This window comes from Atractosteus spatula, chromosome 6 (genome assembly GCF_055471065.1).
Source record: "Atractosteus spatula isolate fAtrSpa1 chromosome 6, fAtrSpa1.hap1, whole genome shotgun sequence".
Classification (NCBI taxonomy): Eukaryota; Metazoa; Chordata; class Actinopteri; order Semionotiformes; family Lepisosteidae; genus Atractosteus; species Atractosteus spatula.
This window is the reverse complement of record NC_142711.1, coordinates 48,294,493-48,314,485: the sequence shown is the minus strand read 5'-3', so window position 1 is coordinate 48,314,485 and position 19,993 is coordinate 48,294,493. Positions and strand designations below refer to the sequence as shown.

At 35.9% G+C, this 19,993-nt stretch overlaps 1 protein-coding gene across 2 annotated transcripts in view; it reads right to left on the bottom strand.

The window, feature by feature from the left end:
- Nucleotides 1-213: 213 nt before the first annotated feature.
- Nucleotides 214-19,993, bottom strand: part of sugct (succinyl-CoA:glutarate-CoA transferase) — a 204,487-nt gene continuing 184,707 nt past the window's right edge. The window contains exons 14-15 of one of the 2 annotated variants that reach the window (XM_088919042.1): nucleotides 19,225-19,255; nucleotides 1,114-1,169 (exon numbers count right to left, since the gene is read on the bottom strand). In XM_088919042.1, the coding sequence (XP_088775168.1) occupies nucleotides 1,148-1,169; nucleotides 19,225-19,255 (53 nt within the window). In that variant the 3' untranslated portion in view covers nucleotides 1,114-1,147. Of the gene's footprint in view, nucleotides 1,170-19,224; nucleotides 19,256-19,993 lie in introns of both variants that reach the window. The other variant, XM_088919040.1, reaches the window with a different exon arrangement.

Below are 19,993 nucleotides of genomic sequence, written 5' to 3'. Positions count from 1 at the left end.
TGTAATACAATGTATTCCATTAGAGTACAATTATTTAATAGAAAAATAAAGGATTTTAATTACAACTGTAATGTAGTAATTTGAAACATATTAAATATGCTTTACCAGAAAATTAGTAACTAAAATTAAAAAGTACATAAATCAGCTTCACCAAGTAAACTAATGGAAACAGGTTTGCAATTTTCTACCTGTGACTTTTTATAAAAATAATACTTTTTATGTTTAGATTTATGTATACTTTAATGTTCTGAATTCCATTTTTGAACACTATGCATTTGTTACAATCTGCATCTTTAATCTGTATCTTTAATTCATACAGAACATCATGGAAACTACAGAGTTTCTTTGCTGCTTCACCAATGTTCACATTACTGATGAAGTGAAAAAAAGGATAGGAATTCATTTAATAAAACACAATCATAATATAGACAGAAAAAGTACAGACCCCTTGTCATTCTTGTGTAATTGTGAGATTACATTAGGTTCAGATCAGTACTGAATCTCCATTCTTGTCTAAACCCACTGCCCTCTCACAGTAATATTAAAAATGTTTTAATTTAGGTTAAATTATTAAAATAAAATGTACAGAATTACAAAACATCAGACAGTTTCTGCCAGCACTACAATTGTTTAAAGATTTATCCTTAAACACTCATTTCATTTATTTTATGAATACATAAGGTACTGCACAAGTATAAGAAGTGAAATAATTAAAAAATGAAAAGGCAGATTTAGCTGCATGTGCAAAAGTACAGCCTGCTTTTGTCTTTTTATTCAGAAGATCTGTTTGTGCCATTAATTTTTTGCTTTTAAAGTTTGGTTTTGCTCTCAAATACTCATTTAATGAATTAATTACAAAGACATTCTTTAAAGTCTCAGGTGAAGTAACACAATGCTTTTAACATCTTTTAATAGATATACCGTTACTGTGATTTCTTAGTATAATACTTTATATGACTTCTGCAGATTATATGAAGGTATAAAAGAATTCCGTGGGAGTGGGATTCAGTGAACCTCATTTTGGGTCACTGTCCCAGCTTTTAGCAGCTCCTTGATGTAGTCATCAGTGTAGCCAAGGTTGTGCTTCAGAATCTCTACAGTGTGCTGTCCGGTCAAAGGAGGCGGCTTTGGATTAGTAGTCTTAAAATCACTGAACCGTACAGCAGGGCCTGTTCAGGGAGAAGAAAAGAAAGAACGATAAAATTAACTTATGATATTATGAAACATGATATACTGTAGTATTTATTTTAGGAACAGCGCCATGGCATTATTAAGATAGTAATAACATCTCTATAAACACCACCTCAAGACCTGGAGCAATATGTATATTAAGAATTCGGCAGATAATCTGTTCTGAAAATTTAGACATAAATAAGAAGAACTATCATTTTACAGTCAGAAAGAACTGGATGAACTTAAGCAGATCAGAGATCAGACATTTTTTGGCCTATTAACAAATGAAGTCTTGAATTCATGATTTTCTTAAGTCTCGTAACTCCCATCACACCTGAGTTCTAGTAATATGTTTGTTATTTTTATGCTGAAATATGACAGATATTTCTGCTTATCCCAGTGCCAGCAACACATGCCAAGAAACTCTTCAATTTGCTTTGTGTCAGAATAGTCAGTTTATATAGTATATTCTGTTAGAGCTCTGTGAATTTTACATAAAAGGTGCAGTTTATTCACCTACAGTATGTACTTATATATTCCCAATATATCAACATTTCATGGTACAGTATGTATATTTGATATATTATGACATTTAGTTCACTGATCATTTTTCCTACACTACTCCCAATAGTTTGAAAGAGCTTATCATTATTCAAACTCAGCAACAGTTTGGTACAGGACAAAAAGATAAAGGTCACATCACGTTTTCTGGATGAGCCACTGCACAGGTAATCCTCAAAAGTATAAGAAAGTTAAATTAGATACACTGGGATAGTGTGTTCATATTTCAAATATTCCATTCCAGCATCATTTTTATGTGTTGAATTAATACATGAAAATGGTTTCGAGGTACACCTTTATATTACTGTAACTCATAACTATGTTTTTGCCAATTTTCTGATTTTTACTCTTAGTGCAATTCAACCTAAAGGCAGCAGGAAAATATAGTACTATAAGTGAAGGTTGAGAGATTCTCTACCTATCTGTATGGTTTTAAATATTGCCTGAGGCCTAAAAGATCAGCTGTGCTTCATTGGTTTGGTTTGTAATCACTGGACAATTTTAAAAGAAATGTGTGATTTATTACCTTATGTAAAATTAGATTATGTAAGATTATGTGAAATTTGCCAACAACAGAGACTGAATACTTAACAATACAATGTATTTTTCCCTTCAACTGTTTTTTGTTGTAACTAATTACTGCCATATTTTACACGTCTGTTTCCACTATATACTGTAACGTACATTTGGCAAAACTGGAAAAGAAAATGTTCCAGTCAGAAAAAAGCCACAAGGGGAAGCACAATTGAAGTGGAAGATCATTTCCCATCATTTTCTATCATTTTTGATTTAGGCATTAACTAAAGCCAAATTGCACTACACGTAAATGGAAGAATTGTGTTATTTTTTATCCTAAAGCAGTCAGAGTTCTCTTGATCATTTAGCCCTTACTGACCCTGTCATTTATCTTATCTGTTTCTTATCTTTCTGTGCACAGTGTCTTACTCATTCTTTGTTGTTATTTCTCTTCTAATGAGGTTTATATTGGCCATTCTAAGTCTTTTTTCTGAAATACTCTCCCAGGCTAAGGAAGTGAGGTAGATGTTTATTCTTTTGGTCACTTAAAGTATGTGCATACATTTTACCTGATCCGTTGGCAAAAATCTTTCACCTTTGCATTAGTTTTTCCAAAAAACTTATTAAAAGGACAAACAGTCCCTCCAGTTCCCCCCCACAGTTCATAGACATACAGGTAGGCTAAATGACTTCTGGGAAAACTGGCCCTGGTGAGAGTGTGTTTGTGTCTCATTTGTCACATCATTTTAGATGAATAGGCTTCCCAACCTTAATTGTGAGAAAGCAATTAGTAGGTGTTAATATCATCTTAAAGAAAAGGAGCAAACCTATAAATTATAACAAAAAAACAACTAAAGAAATCCTGATTTTGTTTTACATTACTGTATTTAAATTCATTGAAGTTGAAACTAGAAAATACACCACTCATAATGTTCCCTGGGTTGCAGTGTGATTGTTTTTCTAAAAGTACAGTAAATTCCAACTTTCAAGTCAACAAGTTAGTTGGAATACATTACAGTGGTGTATAAATTTCTTTGGATTCTGTTATATACAGTGGTATAGACTAAACTGTACTTATGGAATAATCTATGAATGTATGCATTGTAAATAAATTCAGAAACATAACACCAATAAACATTATAAGGAAACATATACAGTACACATTATATATAATAAAATCTAGAAATATGCCTCTCTCAGTGATAACTGCAAATTGCAACATCCATATTCAGATAATCAATATTATTAAACAAAATCCCATTGGTTGCTGGACAAAAAAAATGTAATTGTGATTGAATTATAAGCTTCTTGCACTTATTATGAGGTTCTAAGATGTTATACTAAACATAGTAATTTTTAATGTAAGCTACTACATGATTGCCATGATTGTCATTGCCATTAGACATAGTTTGAGCTCCACAGTACCCAGCAGACTGTTCATTGAACAGGATATAATAATAATGAAATACTGTGGTTGGACTTAAACTCATCAATTGGAATGCACTCAGTTATCTGCATTATTGAATATGGCACATTGTTTCATTTTTCCCACTAATACACCCCTTATATACAGTAGGTGATTGAATATCTGATCCATGCATCTATGTATTAAGATTTGAAATGCATTTTTTTCTGAATAACTGTACACTTAATACATTGTGTTAATTTGTTCAATGAATTTAATAACTTGCTTTATATTACTAGCAACAATCACCTTTGTCACAAAATTGACCAAAAACACTTGAATACCAAAAATACTTTCTAACACGTATTCTGTCTCATACCTGTCTCATAAGGATAAAATAATATATACAGTACCTTAACTGACAGTTCTTGCATTACACTAATTGCATTATTTAGCAATAAATATGAGTTCAACAGAGAATAACACCACTTCATTGTGAAATGGTAACCATTTTTAAGTGCACTTTTCTGCAGATATTAATGCAGTCAACAATCAAATTAAAAAATGAGACATGAAAGGAAAGCCAAAAATAAAGCTTCCAAGTCTTTCAGCCTTGTTAAAACGTTAATACTTCTGCCATACCTCTTTGAAATTTCATCTCATCAGGCCTTCAGAAGCTACACAAGGTTGGGCCTGGTTACTTCTTGAAAGACATCTAATGAAAATCAGATGTTACAGGAAGTGGTCTTGGCAAATCAGTAGGAGTTACCCTTCCTTCTGGACTAAACAATACAAAACCTACTCCCTGACATGACTAGAAGGGGGACTAATACAAAAATAAAAATGCCGGCACCAGTCACATTTTGAGCAGCTCATGCGCTACAGTAGCTGGTGAGTGATGAGTCTGTTGTGTTTCAGTTCCACCCCCTGATGCGTTCATGTGTGTCTGAAGCATTTGGCAGATGATGCTCTTTGTCATGGTAGAAAGTTAGTTTTTGCTCTCTTCAGTGTTGCAATTATTATGGCAATTATTAAAAAGATCATTTGTTTACAAACCATGAATCATGCTGTGAAGAAATACATTCTAACCACGAGACCCAAAAGTATTATTTTGAACTTAGAACTTAAAAGTGTTTGAGTGTTCAGACTGCAGGTAAGCATTCTTTGTACAATACTAATGGAAAAAAGAAACCCAACATTTTCTAGAATGAGAATACTATAGTTGTCAGTTTGTTTTAAGCCCTCTGACCAGCAATACAGCTTCTGCAGTGAGGTACTGCAACTTGCCAATCACACAAAAGCTTGTTAGGTGCAATGCCTAATCAGGTCACCTTTAAAAAGGCCTTAATCCAAAGCTTAGGTCACTGCAAGAAAAAGGCCACACTTAGTTTTCTGTGCATTCCATAATGCCTCGAGTGTCACCAGAAGCAAGAGAGAGGGCCATTGGTATGCTGCAGGCAGGCATGTCATGTGCCAGCGTTGCCAGACACTATTGAGTAAGCTGCTCCACTTTGTCCCAACTGCAGAGAAGGTTTCAGAAGACTGGCAGGACAGATGACTGTCCGGTCGCCCTAAAGTGACTACATTAAAGCAAGACACATCAGACTGCTCCATCTGAGAGACCGTTTAAGATCTGCCACCTGTACTGCTGCTGAAACTGCCGGCAGTAACAATGTCCGCATCAGTGACAGGACAGTGAGGCTCCATGCTGCTGGCCTTAGAGCAAGGCGACCTGTCAGAGGCCCTCTGCTCACACCTCCTAGACGTCACACCCTACTGGCTTGGGCCGGACAGAGGCTGCGATGGACTCGTGAGCAGTGGCATCAAGTCCTCTTCACAGATGAATCACTCTTCAGCCTGTTCCACACAGAAGGGAGGGCCAGAGTGTGGAGGAGGAGATGTTGCGTTTCTTTTTTCCATCAGTATATATACAGTTTAGAAAAGACTATGCAGAGGGTGTGTAAATGCTGAGAATTAGTTTCAACTTTCTTTATATCAGAATGTTCTAGATGAATGAAATGCCTTTGAGGTAACCTGTTGCTTTTTAACCTTATTCAGTTTACTCACTGCAAAGTCGTACAGACAGTTTATTCCACATGTTTCTTGTTAAGGAATTGATTTCCCTATATTACCAATTTATTAATTTATTAGCAGTCAATTAATCTTGATAATCTATTAATTCTGATGTTTTACTATTTTTTGTTTTGTGAATTTACTAGTCCATTTAAACATATTTTAATGGTTTCCCTTAACATGGCAGAAGATAGCCATGGGATGAGTTTGTTTCTAGAAAATGATTTATCAATCTAGGAATAACCTGGATAACTGCTTGCATTTCAGAGTCAAAGGTAAGTGAGACATCAAGGATGGCAACTGGAACCATATTTGTTAATAAAATTAACTTAATTCAATGCATCAGGTGCAGATGTGTGCCAGAGATTAGAAACACTATATGTGTTAAGAAATGAGTGAACAGTCACTGTTTTTGAAGTACAGCAGGTACCGAATTGGACAAAAGCTGTCAAACCAAATTTTATGTGCAGTAAATACCTCAACCAAAAACAATTGGTGTGTCATTAGGTAAAACATTGAAAAATGCTTATCTATAGCCTAAAAATGTTCAAACCATAACCTTAAAGATAATATATAATACCGTATATCCTGACCATTACGGTGCCTAGAAGACAATATAATAGCCATTGGAATCTGCAGTCCACTGTGCACTAGAACTACAGTGCCAGAAAACTTGTTATAGAATTTGAAAAACAGCATCCCCAATCCCAATGTCATGTATGCAAATGCCAACTGTGTTTGATAATGTATTTTTTGGACAAAAGCAATATTGAGCTTGATCTGATGACAACATGACACTGTCTTTCCAAGGCTGATCGAGTTCCTAGATGTTTACCTAAAATACTGAGAGCAAATGGTGTATCTAGCATGTGTCCAACAATTCTTCAAGATAACTCACATATATTTATACACGTGCACACATCAAAGTATAGACAAAAAGAGTGGTTTGAGGATAACAAAATATATTACATTATACTGTCAAAACAGTATAATGTAATTATACTGTTTAAAGTAATAACGGAATTGTTGAATATTGAGAGAACAAAACTATCAATGTTTCAAACTGTGTAAAAGGCAACAATTACCAAGTATATCCAACAATTTCACTCAAAATTAATCATGGTGTGTACACACATGCAATCATACAGATATGTATACAAATAAGTTGTGTATAGAAAATGTTAGGCAAGTTCAGGGAGGGTGTCCATTATGACCCCAGGATATGGTCCTATTGTCCTTTTCCCATTTGGTCTGTGGTTCCAAGAGTCAAAAAAGAATGAAAAACTATATTTCCCAGCTGGCTAAAGCTTATTAAGGCCAATGGGATTTTTGCCCTGAGTTAACTGAACACAGGTGCTGTCAAAGACAGCCTGCACTCTCTTTTTCATAGAGACCGGATTGTTAAGACTGAGGCTGATTTGATGATTACGTAAGGAAGGATTCTTGAAGGCAGTCTTTAAGGTTTACAATGAAACAAATTATTGAGTGGAAAAACTGTTTTTTTTTTGTAAAAATTGATCATTGGCTTCAGTCAGTCAACTCTCCAAATAGATGGGAAAAGTATAAGCAGAACTCCGGTAAAAGGAGCAGGCTTTCCATTATTTGTAAGTGCTAAATTCTGGGGCTGTTTTAAGATACATAAAGTCCTGATAATAAGAAAAATCAGCATTTACTTAACTTTAATATCAACAGCACACGTATTTAGTCTCTTCTGTACCTTAGAGGACAACCTTAAAGCCCGGCTGAGGTGGTTGCATGCCCCAGGATGTCACAATTTATACGCACATGGATACACTGACAAATAATATCCTTACAGTATATACTATATATATACTCTGACATAGAGTACATTCTCATTTATAGAGTGTATTTTATGGGGTGTTCTATTGCCTCAAATTACAAGAATAAACATGCCATCTAATCTAACAGGTCCAAACCTGAAGGGAGCCAAGACTGTCACAAAAATGTCTTTTAAAAGGCTCTCCACTACATCAGATCCAAGACTGAGTGCCATTAGTCATCATCTTCTATGCTCGGCAATTTCCATGAAAGTGCAGTGTACAACTGATGAACAAAAGCAAAAAAACCTACTATTAAAACAGGTAATGACTATTTTTGAAGTTACAACTTAACATCAAAAGTACCTTTTTTTGCAACAGTTTACTGCCTACAACAGTTCTGCCTTTACTGTACTGTATATTTTGCCATATTTCTGTTTTGTACATAGGACAGCTTGACAGCTTTTGTTTCTTTGTGATTTTCATTCTGAGTTACACAAATTCTGTATTTATTCCCAGAGACTATTGTAAAGTGGAATAGATATGCAAAGTTGTAAAATAAAATAGTGGCACAAAGAAGGGATTAACTCCTTTTCTTAGGCCTTGTTACAGTATGTCCTTTCTTTGATTCTTGGATAAATCAGCTATTAATAACCAAATATGCAAGATGGATCATTTTAACATTTCTTCTGTTCTTCTACTCTACTGAACATATGATAGCTCTGCAGCCTGACACTTCCTGGGTCCTGGTTTCAATTCTGATCTGGAGGTGACTTATCTGTGAAGGTACACCTTCTACCAGTGTTCATGTGGGTTTTTTTGCTGGGTGCTCTTTTGGCTGGGATGACTGATCTTTGAAAACTGTCCCTGTCGGGAGGTGAAAAATGCTCCACCTTCTGCGCTGTGCTTCCAGGATATGTCCTACCATGGCAGTAGTGATCCATGCCAGGAATAAGCAGTTTTCTGATAAGGGATGATTGTTGAAGTTGAATAAGAATCCATATGAATAGCCATTCAAAAAGATTACTCTAATTAGTGAAAGAACAACCGCCCTCTTGAGTAATGAAAAATGTCTGAATGCTTTTGACAATGAGTGAAAGCGGCCTCATCTGTGAGACAGATTGCCAAAAGAAAGAAATTTTCTGCTTCAGCAATCAACAGACAGGTCCAGATAAACTCCCAAAAAACAGCTCTCTGAGTAACAGGACACATCCTAGAAAGCAGAGGTCACCACACCACGCCTGTACAGCCACATTCATCTATCACTTTTAGACAGCAGTGGATACAGCCCCCTAGTGGTCATGCACTAGATATTCTGTACAAGAAAAGTAAAATCTCTCTGTACTTTGAAGGGATAATTTAGATTTTTTTGTTACTTTATGTCCCATCTGTTACACGTGTTATGTGATCTCTCTATGATTAATTGTGGTTCCCTCTGCATTGTTCCAAGCTAATTCATAATCCTAAGCAAAACCACTTCTGGAATCTGGCAGCAGGAAAGAAGCAAACTACCATCATACAAAGCTTTTTTGCCCATTTGCAAAGTGTTTTGGATTAAATTGATTGTCCAGAACAACTCTACAAATAGACAGTACTTTCATTTAGTTTTAAAACAGATTGTCCAAAACTAATCATGCTGACATAATTACCTTGCATGGCCAATGTAGGGAAAAAAGGCTATTCTTAACAGTTGCAAAAATAAATTCACTGTGGGTTCTCTGTTCAATAGTGTTAATCACTAGTATTTTACTACTCATTCTATTCAGATTAAACTACATCACATCTAAAACATTTTGCTTTTGTTGTTCTTGTATTTCAGTGCATTCAAACATCTAGCAAAAACTCTAGCAAAAACAAAAATAGTTTGCTATAACATACTATAGTAGTACAAAGTTGAAAGGTGGCATTTTCAGGTTTGATTTGCATTAGAACTTAAATTTACATTAAAATATGGCACAAACTGTTGTGTTAAAAGACAAAGTAACTGTTTCGTAGCCTTGAGTCTGTGACTGATTCCAAACAGTAGCAACGTATTAACATATTGGGGGTTGGTGGTACTACAACTTGTTTAAAATTTTCATATTGTTGCATTGCTGCATTTCTGTCTTATAAACTGACCTTAATATGTACTTTTACAGCTTTATTAATCAGAGTTAACAGTACATTGTTACTGTATATTTTAATGAATTGTTTGCTAGAAGATTGATCTGGATTTGACCTCTTTAAGCACATTAGCACACTCAGATGAAAATGAACTAAGCTGTGAAGGGCACCTTTCTATTTGTGGTTCTTTATTTTCTTTAGAGTTCCTCTGCTGTAATATTTTTGTTGTTGTAAATTTTTTCTGCTTCATTACAGAAGTTCTAAAAGTACACAATTTTTAGTCATTCACACCCTTGCTAAGTAATGTATAATACTACTGGTGTATCACTTTTGTTAATGGCATATTGTTAGGCCAATCGATAAACAATATAAAAAATGCTTCTTTTATGTACTGCAAAACATTTTTATTAGTAGCTATTCAAAATCTTTTGAACAGTTATGTTGGTATCTTCATGAGGGGAATGATGACAGTGTTGCAGTTAGCTCTGTTGTGTCCCAGCTTTGGTTTTTTGGGCTTTGGGTTTTTGGACTTTTCATTTGACTGAGTTTTGGAATACGATACTTGAAATATGCAGAACAGTATACTCAGACAAATATGGCCGAAAGTTAAAGTGGAAGGTGGGAGAAAATCAGCAGAACTGATAGTCACCTTTTGGGCAGAGTTGGCATGTTCTCTCTCGGGAATGCAGGTTTTCAGCGCGTGCTCTTGTTTCCACCAACCCTCCAAATTTTGGTACGGTTAACAGGTAACTAGCAAATGGTTAACTTTAAATTATACCTGTGTGTACCCTGTAATAGACTGGTGTCCAGGATGGACTCCCAACTTGTATCCTTTATGGCTCTGTGGCTATGGATCTCTGCCTGTGGCTGGAAGATTGCCAGTTCAAATCCCGTGGCCGGCAGAGGAATCCTACTCCGTTGGGCCCCTGATCAAGGCCTTTAACACCAACTGCTCCAGGGGCGCCATATAAATGGCTGACCCTGCGCTCTGACCCCAAGCTTCTCTCCCTGTCTGTGTACCTGTGTGTCTCATGGAGAGCAAGTTGAGATATGTGAAAAGACAAATTCCTAATGCAAGAAATTGTATATGGCTAATAAAGTGACCTTATATGTTTGAAAGAATATGTGTAATATATTTATTGTTTCCCTAAAACATTTTGGGGAAGACTGAGTTCACAAACTCACATTTGATTATAAATTGGCTTGCTGGTTGAGTACCACTGCACTGAGGTCAAATATGCTGTAATTTATACCAAGATGTCCTCCTTTCTTTATGATACACTTTCAAATTTACATACGGTAGCTTTCAGTGAGAATTTGTAAACATGTAGAATTCTTATAGGGACCTCTGTCAGAATGAGATTGTGATATAGAGTAAATCATAGTTCAGAGCACAAATTTATAAGGCTGTCAGCATAACTAGGACAGAATCTGGGAACAAAGTTTACAGAAATGTGTGATGGTACTGCTACACAATTGTGTGGGCTGCACATCCCATGAAACATGCATTAAGGACTAAAAGAGAGTTTCTGAAGTTGATTAAAGAAACTGAGAGGAACTAAGTTGTCATGTGGGTTCAAAAGGATTCTGCTGAGGAGACGATGTGCCCATTTTAATCTGAATGTGGTGGTTTGCAGATAATCATTGAAACCTCCCTCCTTCTTTCCTCACTGTAATTTGAAACTGGAAAGTGTGCCAAGATTAAAAATGTGCTATCACAATGCCAACTATACTGCTTTGATTCTTCTTTTTTGTTTTTACTTTAAGGGAATGAAAATATCTTACAATGAAAGACCAGAAATGTCTTTTTTATTTGAGTGTTATGCTACAGTAGATGCTAGATAGTATCTGAAGTACATAATTTTAAAACGTTGCAACAGAAAGACATACATAAATACTTCAATCAGTGAATCAATTCATTAGCCTTATGTTCAGGGTATGCCCTAATTCACATAAGCATAAAGGCAATTTACAATGGGTTCTCATTAACAAGACTGTTGTGCTATTCCTAATATGGCTCCGCTGTGGCATACAAACCTTAGAGTCTGATTGTAAGGTCGCTTGATGAAAGCGAAACCTTTATATGTGAATTAACCTTTTGTACTTTTCAGCCACTCTTGTAGTGGGAAAGCTTCTCGTTTGCCCATTTTTGTTCTTTTCACTATTGAGTGGACCATAAACAAAAAACATCTATTGACAGATGGGACTTTCAAATTATGCACACAAAAGAAGCCATTTTTAGGTGTTCAAGCACAGTAGAGGAGTCAACTACCTGATGTACAGTAAGCATAGCCATTTTCCTATTGACTACCCTATTTACACATCATGGGACAGTATGCTAGAAAAAAAGAGTGCTCATTACAGTGTAAAGTTCTTACACTAGGACCTTCTAATTCCGCAGTGTAATAAGCACATTGTGTTATGGCTTTTATGGACTGTGGTTGCATGATTCAGCATCTCAACTTCATTAACTCGGCAGAGAATTGTTTATAATTAACAGTTTTCCTGACAGAATTTATAATGCTGCCTTTTCACCTTGAAGCATCGGAATAGTATACTGCCCAGGCAGTTGACTATTAATTGTTAATTCCACAAAAAGGACTTTGGTTAAGCTTTTACCAAAATACAATACAATAAGCTGTAAAAGTAGGCCAGCTAAGAAATACACCCATTAAGACAGTTATACTCTCATTGCATTATTTAAAAGCCCTCAGTATTTCACATCAAAGAACATGACTTAAACGACTTACAATTTGAACAGCTAACACAGTGCTAAATATATAGTGTATGTGTATTATGAAAAGGAATATTGATTAGCTCATGCTGTTTCACAGTGCTGAGAGGGGAGGGCCCATCTAAAGATGGCCTTCTTATGTGGCCTTTTGTACATAAGGTAAAAGGTGTTGTGGCTGCCAATGCAAAAACCGCTAAATTCACTAAATTCATGAAATTTCACTGTGACTTTGCAAATTAATGTTAGCAGATAGTTTGAAAATGTTATGCACTCACATTGTTCTGCATGAAGCATTGGGATTCATATTTGCTCCAGTCGGTTCCCTGGCAAATGACTGGCTAGACCATCCATGTCTCCTGATCTGAATCAATGTGATTTTACCTACGGGGGTGTGTGAAACACCCCACAAAAATGGGGTCCTGAAAAACTTAACTGGGTACTGGACTGCTACACCTGATACTCTTCGGTATGTATTGTGGAATTTGATTGAATGAAGATGAACACATTGATTTTGAAATAGTGTACGAGTTTCCAGCATTTCAGTAGAATTTAAACACAGATTATCTTACTTTTACCTTACAGTACAAGGGTCATCCAGGACTTGTAATAATCATCACTAAAGTCCATTATACTGTCCAATGTAATCATAACATCATTGTAATCAATGTAACATCAAAACTATCCTTTGAAACTACAAATTGAACTATATATATATATTACTTTATAGGTTTAATGTTTCAAGAATACAGATTGTGAAAGAATTAGACATAATAACAGGAGAAAAATATAGATACGGCATCAGCTGAGAATGGATGTATCCTAAAAATCATTAAAATAAGAGTACTAACATCCATTGCACAGAACAGATTGCACATCTGTAGCACAGAACATATTCATTCCAAATGTAAAGGTGAATCACAATCTTGTAAGTAGTAGTCCCAGTGGTTTTATGAAACAGTTACAGTATGAATAACGGCATATAGTTTAAGAAAACGATTTAAATGAATCGCAACCACGGGTTAAAAATATATATGAGAAAGTTCAAAATTACAGTATATGAAATAAAATGAGGAATGTTATACACCAAAAAAACCAACAAAACTGTTCAAGTCACTAAAAACGGAGCTAATACACATTGACTGGAAAATTGCTCATGTGCCACATCCAGAAGTGGTGGCATAAGCAAACCAAGTAACCTTAGGCTCATAAGCCTTATTATATGTAAAATCGAAAACACAGAGTACGGAAAGGAAGTGTATGCTGTGATTGGGGTAACATAATTACTGGCATGCCACAGGGATCTGTTTATAGACCACTGCTCTTCCTAATTTATTATCAACAACCTGCAATGCTAGATTACTGGGTCAATGATTTACAGTAGATCTACAGGAATACAATTTCAAGACTCAAGCAGCTTGTAGATGACATTTAATGTAGACCAGTGTCCTAAATGCACACCATCAAGACTTAAATAGTAAAAACTGAGAAGGAAACAAGATGCACTAAAAAGGCCCAGAGTAAATAAAGCACAGAGTGAATGAAAAAACTACCAAACATAATTTAAAGTTTCAGCATAATTTAATTAACGGTAGAATACAATCACACAGTAATGGACTTGGAAAATGGCAAAAGGCAGTTCAAATGAACTTAAGTAGAAACTCACACTGAATACCATTTCATCAAGAGAGGTACTTATATAATAGGTTTAACTGCATATTCATCGTCTACAAAACATTATAAAATGCACATCATCTCCACAGCTCCTGTCCACTCCATTGTTCTCTCTATGCAATTTTCCAAGAGATGCCCGGCTCTCTTCGGGTTCTAACACCTCCATTTGCCCTGGTTCAGTAGGCCAGCCTTGGCAATGCAGTTCGTCCCCATTGGGGCTGGAAAACAAACTGCTAAGCATTGGGTTTTCTCAAGCCTCCCTAGCTCATTAAGCCCCACAGGCCTGCAAGGCAGCCTTATGAAGCCCAAGGCTGGAGCTTGGAGCTGGAGCATAGGCAAATCCTCTTCCTCCCACCCGGTCTTATACAGTAAGCCCCTAAATTAGCCCAGAGGTATGGCTAAGCTGAGCCTACCCCAACAGCTTCTTTCCCTCAGGTGGGACCTCACTCTGTTGCTTTGTATTCATCCAGACCAGCTGTGCCTCATTCTGCAGGCTTTTCTAAGTAGCAGGCAGCCATATTGACTCACATTCACACTACCAGGCCTGGATTTTGAGCTAAGATGGTGGCTTTCTCACTAAGCCACTTCTCACTTAACCACAAAAATGAAAAATAATTAACTTCATAAACCTACAGTATGTTAGACGTAAATGGGCCTAAGGAGCAAAAACTAACAACCATCCATCCTTTTTCTAAGCGCTTCTTCAATTTAGGGTTGCAGGGGAGCTGGAGCCTATCCCGGCAAGCAGCAGGGGTAAGGCAGTTCATTGCAGGGCTTATACACGTACGGACAATTTTCCAGAAACCTACCAGTAGGTTTTTGGACTGAGGGAGGAAACCGAAGCACCCAAAGGAAGCCCACGAGAACATGGGGAGAACACACAAACACCATGCAGACAGTACTCCAGTAAATGAACCCAGGGCTACAGCACTGCAGTGGTTGATGTATCTCATTCTTTTGATGCATGCTTCAGGGACAATAAGCTGCAAATACTAGGTTTAAAATATTAATAGAGAGCACAACCCAATATATAAGGTTTCCTAGCAAAAAATAGAAGAATACAAAAATATACAGTAAAAAGTCAAACTAACAGCTATATTTTTTACACATGAAATATGAAAAATGTGAGGAACGTTATGTTAAACTTGGTCAATTTTGTGCTTGTTTATTCCTTCCATTTTGTGGAGGACAAATTCCTTGTTAGCAGAAAGAGTTTTTTTTTCTTCTTATATGTCATTAACTTTTCTGCTCATCAACAACTAAGGATGACATTTTCCTTCTTTGACCTGCCATGACCTCAAGAGGAAATGTGAACAAATGAACCTGAAATCTGGAAAGTGGATAAAGGAAAGAGCGTAGGAGGAGACGCACAAAGAACTCTCATCATCAAAAATGTTTTTCCTTTTTTCTAAAACTATGAATGTCAAAACTATGGCTGTTTGCAATCATTATTTGCCGTCACCAGCTCCCTAATGAGCTTATTTTCTACAAACCCTTCTCCTACATGCCGTACAGTAAGTACTGCACACTTGATAAGGACATTGCAAGAACCTAGGAGCTTGAAAAACAGGTAGGTCTTTCAGAAGTGTAGCCACCCTCATTTGCCATTGATCATTTTACAAAGGCACAAACAATGTTCTTTGCAGACTCCACTAATCAAAAATGGGAGAACTTTATTATTGCCTTCATTTTAGTATTTTATTCTTTCTCATTACTTTCCTGGTTTTCTGAACAATGAGATTTTTTGTAGTTACTGTACTTCGAAGCAATTTCATTTTATTTTCCTTTTCTATTGTAGAATCACAACTTTTAATATTAGTTTCAACACCCCTGACACTAGTTCCCTATCCCAAGACACCCCTGCAATTCTGTTCCGTACAGGAAATTGAAAATCAATGTATACCACTGTAGCTTAAGTCTGAAACAGACAGCTGTCATTTTTTTCACTTGTTACTAACCATTACTGCAGCCATAAGTCAATATGTAATTGTATTTTTCTTCTAAATTAAGTGATGAAGCACTTTATAGTTAACCCTGTGTGTAGTGATAATTTCTCTATTTTAAGCTAAATTACCTTTGCAAGGTGTTGCAAAGGAGCTAATAAGTTCAGTCGTTGGGTGATGGTGAAAAGGATCTTAGTCAAAGCAATATGAACAATACTTGCAAGGATAAACGTTGTCATAATATAAACAGCAAATGGACAAAATGTCATTGGGACAGAATAAATATCAATGGTTTCTGTGCATTTTTTTAAAATAATGTCTGACCAGAGGAATGCTAATGAATAATGTTTTTTACCACACAGCTAAAAGCCTGGACCACTTTTGCTATAGTTTCGCCATACAGTACATACTGTGTACACTCCATCCATTGATCCATCCATCCAGTCATTTTCTGACTTCTTCAAATTCAGAGTTGCGGGGGAGCAGGGCCCTATCCCAGCAAGCAACGGCACAAGAGAGGGTACACACTGGACAGGACACCAGTCCATCATTAAGCACACACAGACACAAACACACAGCAGGGCCAATTTTCCCAGAAGCCAATTAACCTACTGTACTAGTATGTTTTTGGACTGTTGGAGGAATCCAAGTACCCAGAGAAAACCTGTGCAAACACGGTCAAACACTATTCATAAGTTATTATTTGTGTAGTTTAATATAATAATTGCTCCATAAAAATTGATCCTTAAAATATGGATTTGTAGAAATAATACTCAAAGCACACTTAAAGTTTGACTTTTCTCATGCTTTAATACTATAGAATAATGAGTATTAAAATAAAATACTGTCATGTGTCCCAGTTTTACTAGTAGGACCATTCACCTTAAAGGTGTTTCCATTGAATTCACTTTTGTAAGAAAAATAAGCCGCAGGGTATTCACTTCAAGAATTGGAAGTGATGAAAGGTACTGTAACTGCACTGTCAGACTGACTGACATATTACCTTGGCCACAAGGTTATGCTTAATTTAAAGAGGCTATCTGGGAAAATATATAGCAGACATTATTACAAGATGCTGTAATATTATGTTTTTGATTTGTCCAACTTGACAGAAAAAGAATGACGCACAAAAGAAAATATGTATTGATCTAATCTAGAAACTAACATACACCGAGATTTGTACTGTATACTGTACAAAACTTTACTGTGCTTAACATTAAAGTCGATACATCATGATGCTCCCTGAAAGTTGTGGCCTAGGAGATCACTGAGTCATTTCTTTCTTGCTCCAGTCAAATGTTAATTTTAAACTCATAGATTTCATTTTTATACAGTACAGTATGTGCAATGTCTTTTTACATTTTCATTCGCCTCCTAAAGGGGCAAATGGGATTTGTAATCGGTATCCACCTTGTACCAGCTGAGTTTCAGAACCGCCCACATTCAGGTGAGCAAAAGGACACAAAAGGACGATTGTGTGAGTGTTAGTACATTGTCATTCATACCTTTGTCTGTTCATCATAAATTGATCGCCTATGAAGAGCTGCTCAGTCAGAAATGTGCTTAAATTATCAAAACAAAAAGTTATAGGCTATTTTGAAAACTCAGGACTGAGTGCAAAATCAACTAAAGTCTAAGAAGGCAAATAGATTAAAGTGAAGTAGCACTGCAAAGTTAATTTCACTATGGTTTAAACTCAGGCGATGGCAAAACCTGGAGCCAAGGTGGCTACTGAGTAATTGGAAAGAGCTCCCGATATAATCCCAGATAAGGGAAAAGAGCTATTGGGAAAATCTACATGGAATTAGTCATATCTTTGAAGGTAACTGAAAGGCTTAGAAGAGAGGCTGTGGAAGAGGCTCAGACAGGTTACAATGAATGAATTAAAATGTAATGCCTATAGCAATTGAACAGAGGGTTAGTAAGACCCATACTCCAAGTGACAGTCCTACATATTCAGTACATACTGCTGTTTACTTTCCTCACACAGGAGTTTATCCCAGGAATAATACAGTATGTATTCAACACAGTTTGTTCATTCTCTTGTCTATAGTGGATACTGCATACAAAATCAACTGGTTTATGCAAGCAGGTTATGGGAGAGACAGGGATGCACAGGAATTACCCAGCTTCAATCATGATGTCATTGCTTAATATATTTGGTAGAATTTCATATCTACAGTATATATTATAACAGTTTAGTTATAATAGCTTGGTCTTAGACGAATGATCAAGTTCTTAAGTACAGTAGGTTACAAATATATTATGCACATGTTGCTATATGAAGATTAAATTACAATGACAGCTGCAATTATCTTAATACGTTGAGATCTTTTCTGGTATATTTCACAAATAAGGCCTACTGTATGTCTTATTGGCTAAAAACGTCTGGATAATATTCTATCAGAGCTTAAACATTACCATACTACAGTAATTTAACATTCTGTATTCACAAACATCAGAATATAATAAGTGGAACAATGAAACAAGCCCTTGAAAATGAAAGAGCATACAGTATATTATGAATGCATAAGTTAAAGACAATATTTACTTCCATAATTTCATTCTTATAAGTCTTTTTTGGATTTATCAATTTGAAAACTCTGCTAAATTCTGTAAAGGTCAGATAAATATCTTTATATATGTATTAATATTTGTTTTATTAAAAGATAACAAAAACATAACTAGAATGCTTTAGACAAAAACCTAAATGTTATGTTTAATGACTTTCTTTCCAGTTAGTCTACTTTGATGCCCTCTGCCTCGTCTAAAGCATGTCTGATGGTTCAAATTAGTTCCCTATATCACAAACATCTAGAGGCAGCATATATCAAGCTGGGGTTCCTTGCAAATGAGTTTAATTTCATTACATACCAGGGGGCTGTCTGGTAGTTCTTAGTTCATTGCTAGTATAACTATCTAGCCCACTAATCAGTCTAGACCTAGAGTTTATGAGATTATCATCTACAACCATTCCATTGACCCTGTGTACCAAACCCATGCAGTAGTGTGTTTGAATTTACAGAAATACATTCTCCATCTCACTAAGACAACCATGCATAAAACTTCAGATGAACTCTTCTACTGAAAATCTCTGCCAATCTTTGCCATTGAAATCTTGAGCTGTTCTCTCTGGCTGGTTGATCCATGAATTGTTTCTTATATTTATTTCTCAACAAATTCCTTGCTGTAAGCAATCTTGATCATGGTATGGTGTCATTTGAGACTGAAAAAAAGACTGTTTGCAATCCAATGTGGCAGTCACACCTGCCAATTAAACTGTGCCTCTTGGTGTATCCTGGGAAAAGAAGGATTTAGGTTAAGCTGTATTAAAGTGAGGGATAAGTTTTGCCCAATATTTTTTTTTTGTTCTCTGATATGAGGTTGCATTTACAGTACATGAGATTGTTTTTAAAGCAAGCAGAAGTAAAAGAATACTGCACTCAATACCTAAACATAAACAAGTATGAGTTGGAAACAGAGATTGCAGACCCTTTTGACCAATATGTGATTAAGGAAAACATCAAACCTGCCTCAAAGCAGTCAAATCCATATACCTTATATACTAATAAGTATAGCATAATATAATTAAATGTTGTTCAAAGATATCCAACAGTAACCAAATTATGTAGTGGAGAGTGTACATTGTTCTGAGACAGAGAGACATAAGTTCTCAATTAAGACTGTGAAGGTTTGTAAAACAGTAATGGTGATTAACCACCTTGTTGTGATAATAAAGATCTCCTCCATAAACTACTGTAGTTGATGCACAATTGTGTATCTATTATTCCACAGAGAACTGTGAGTCCTTTGTGTCTTGCACATATACAGTTATGATGAATGTGTCTCGCTGCTGCCCCTAAGCCAGTGGTTGCTTGTTGTCCTTCTTTTGCTAATTTGAAACTTATGGTACCACTAGTGCTACATTTGAGTTTCTGGTACTCACTAGGGTAGATATGGAGAGTAAGCTAGATAAAAAATATTATTTCAATCTGAATTTATGTGGTTTGATTTCAATGGCATTATAATGCAGTAA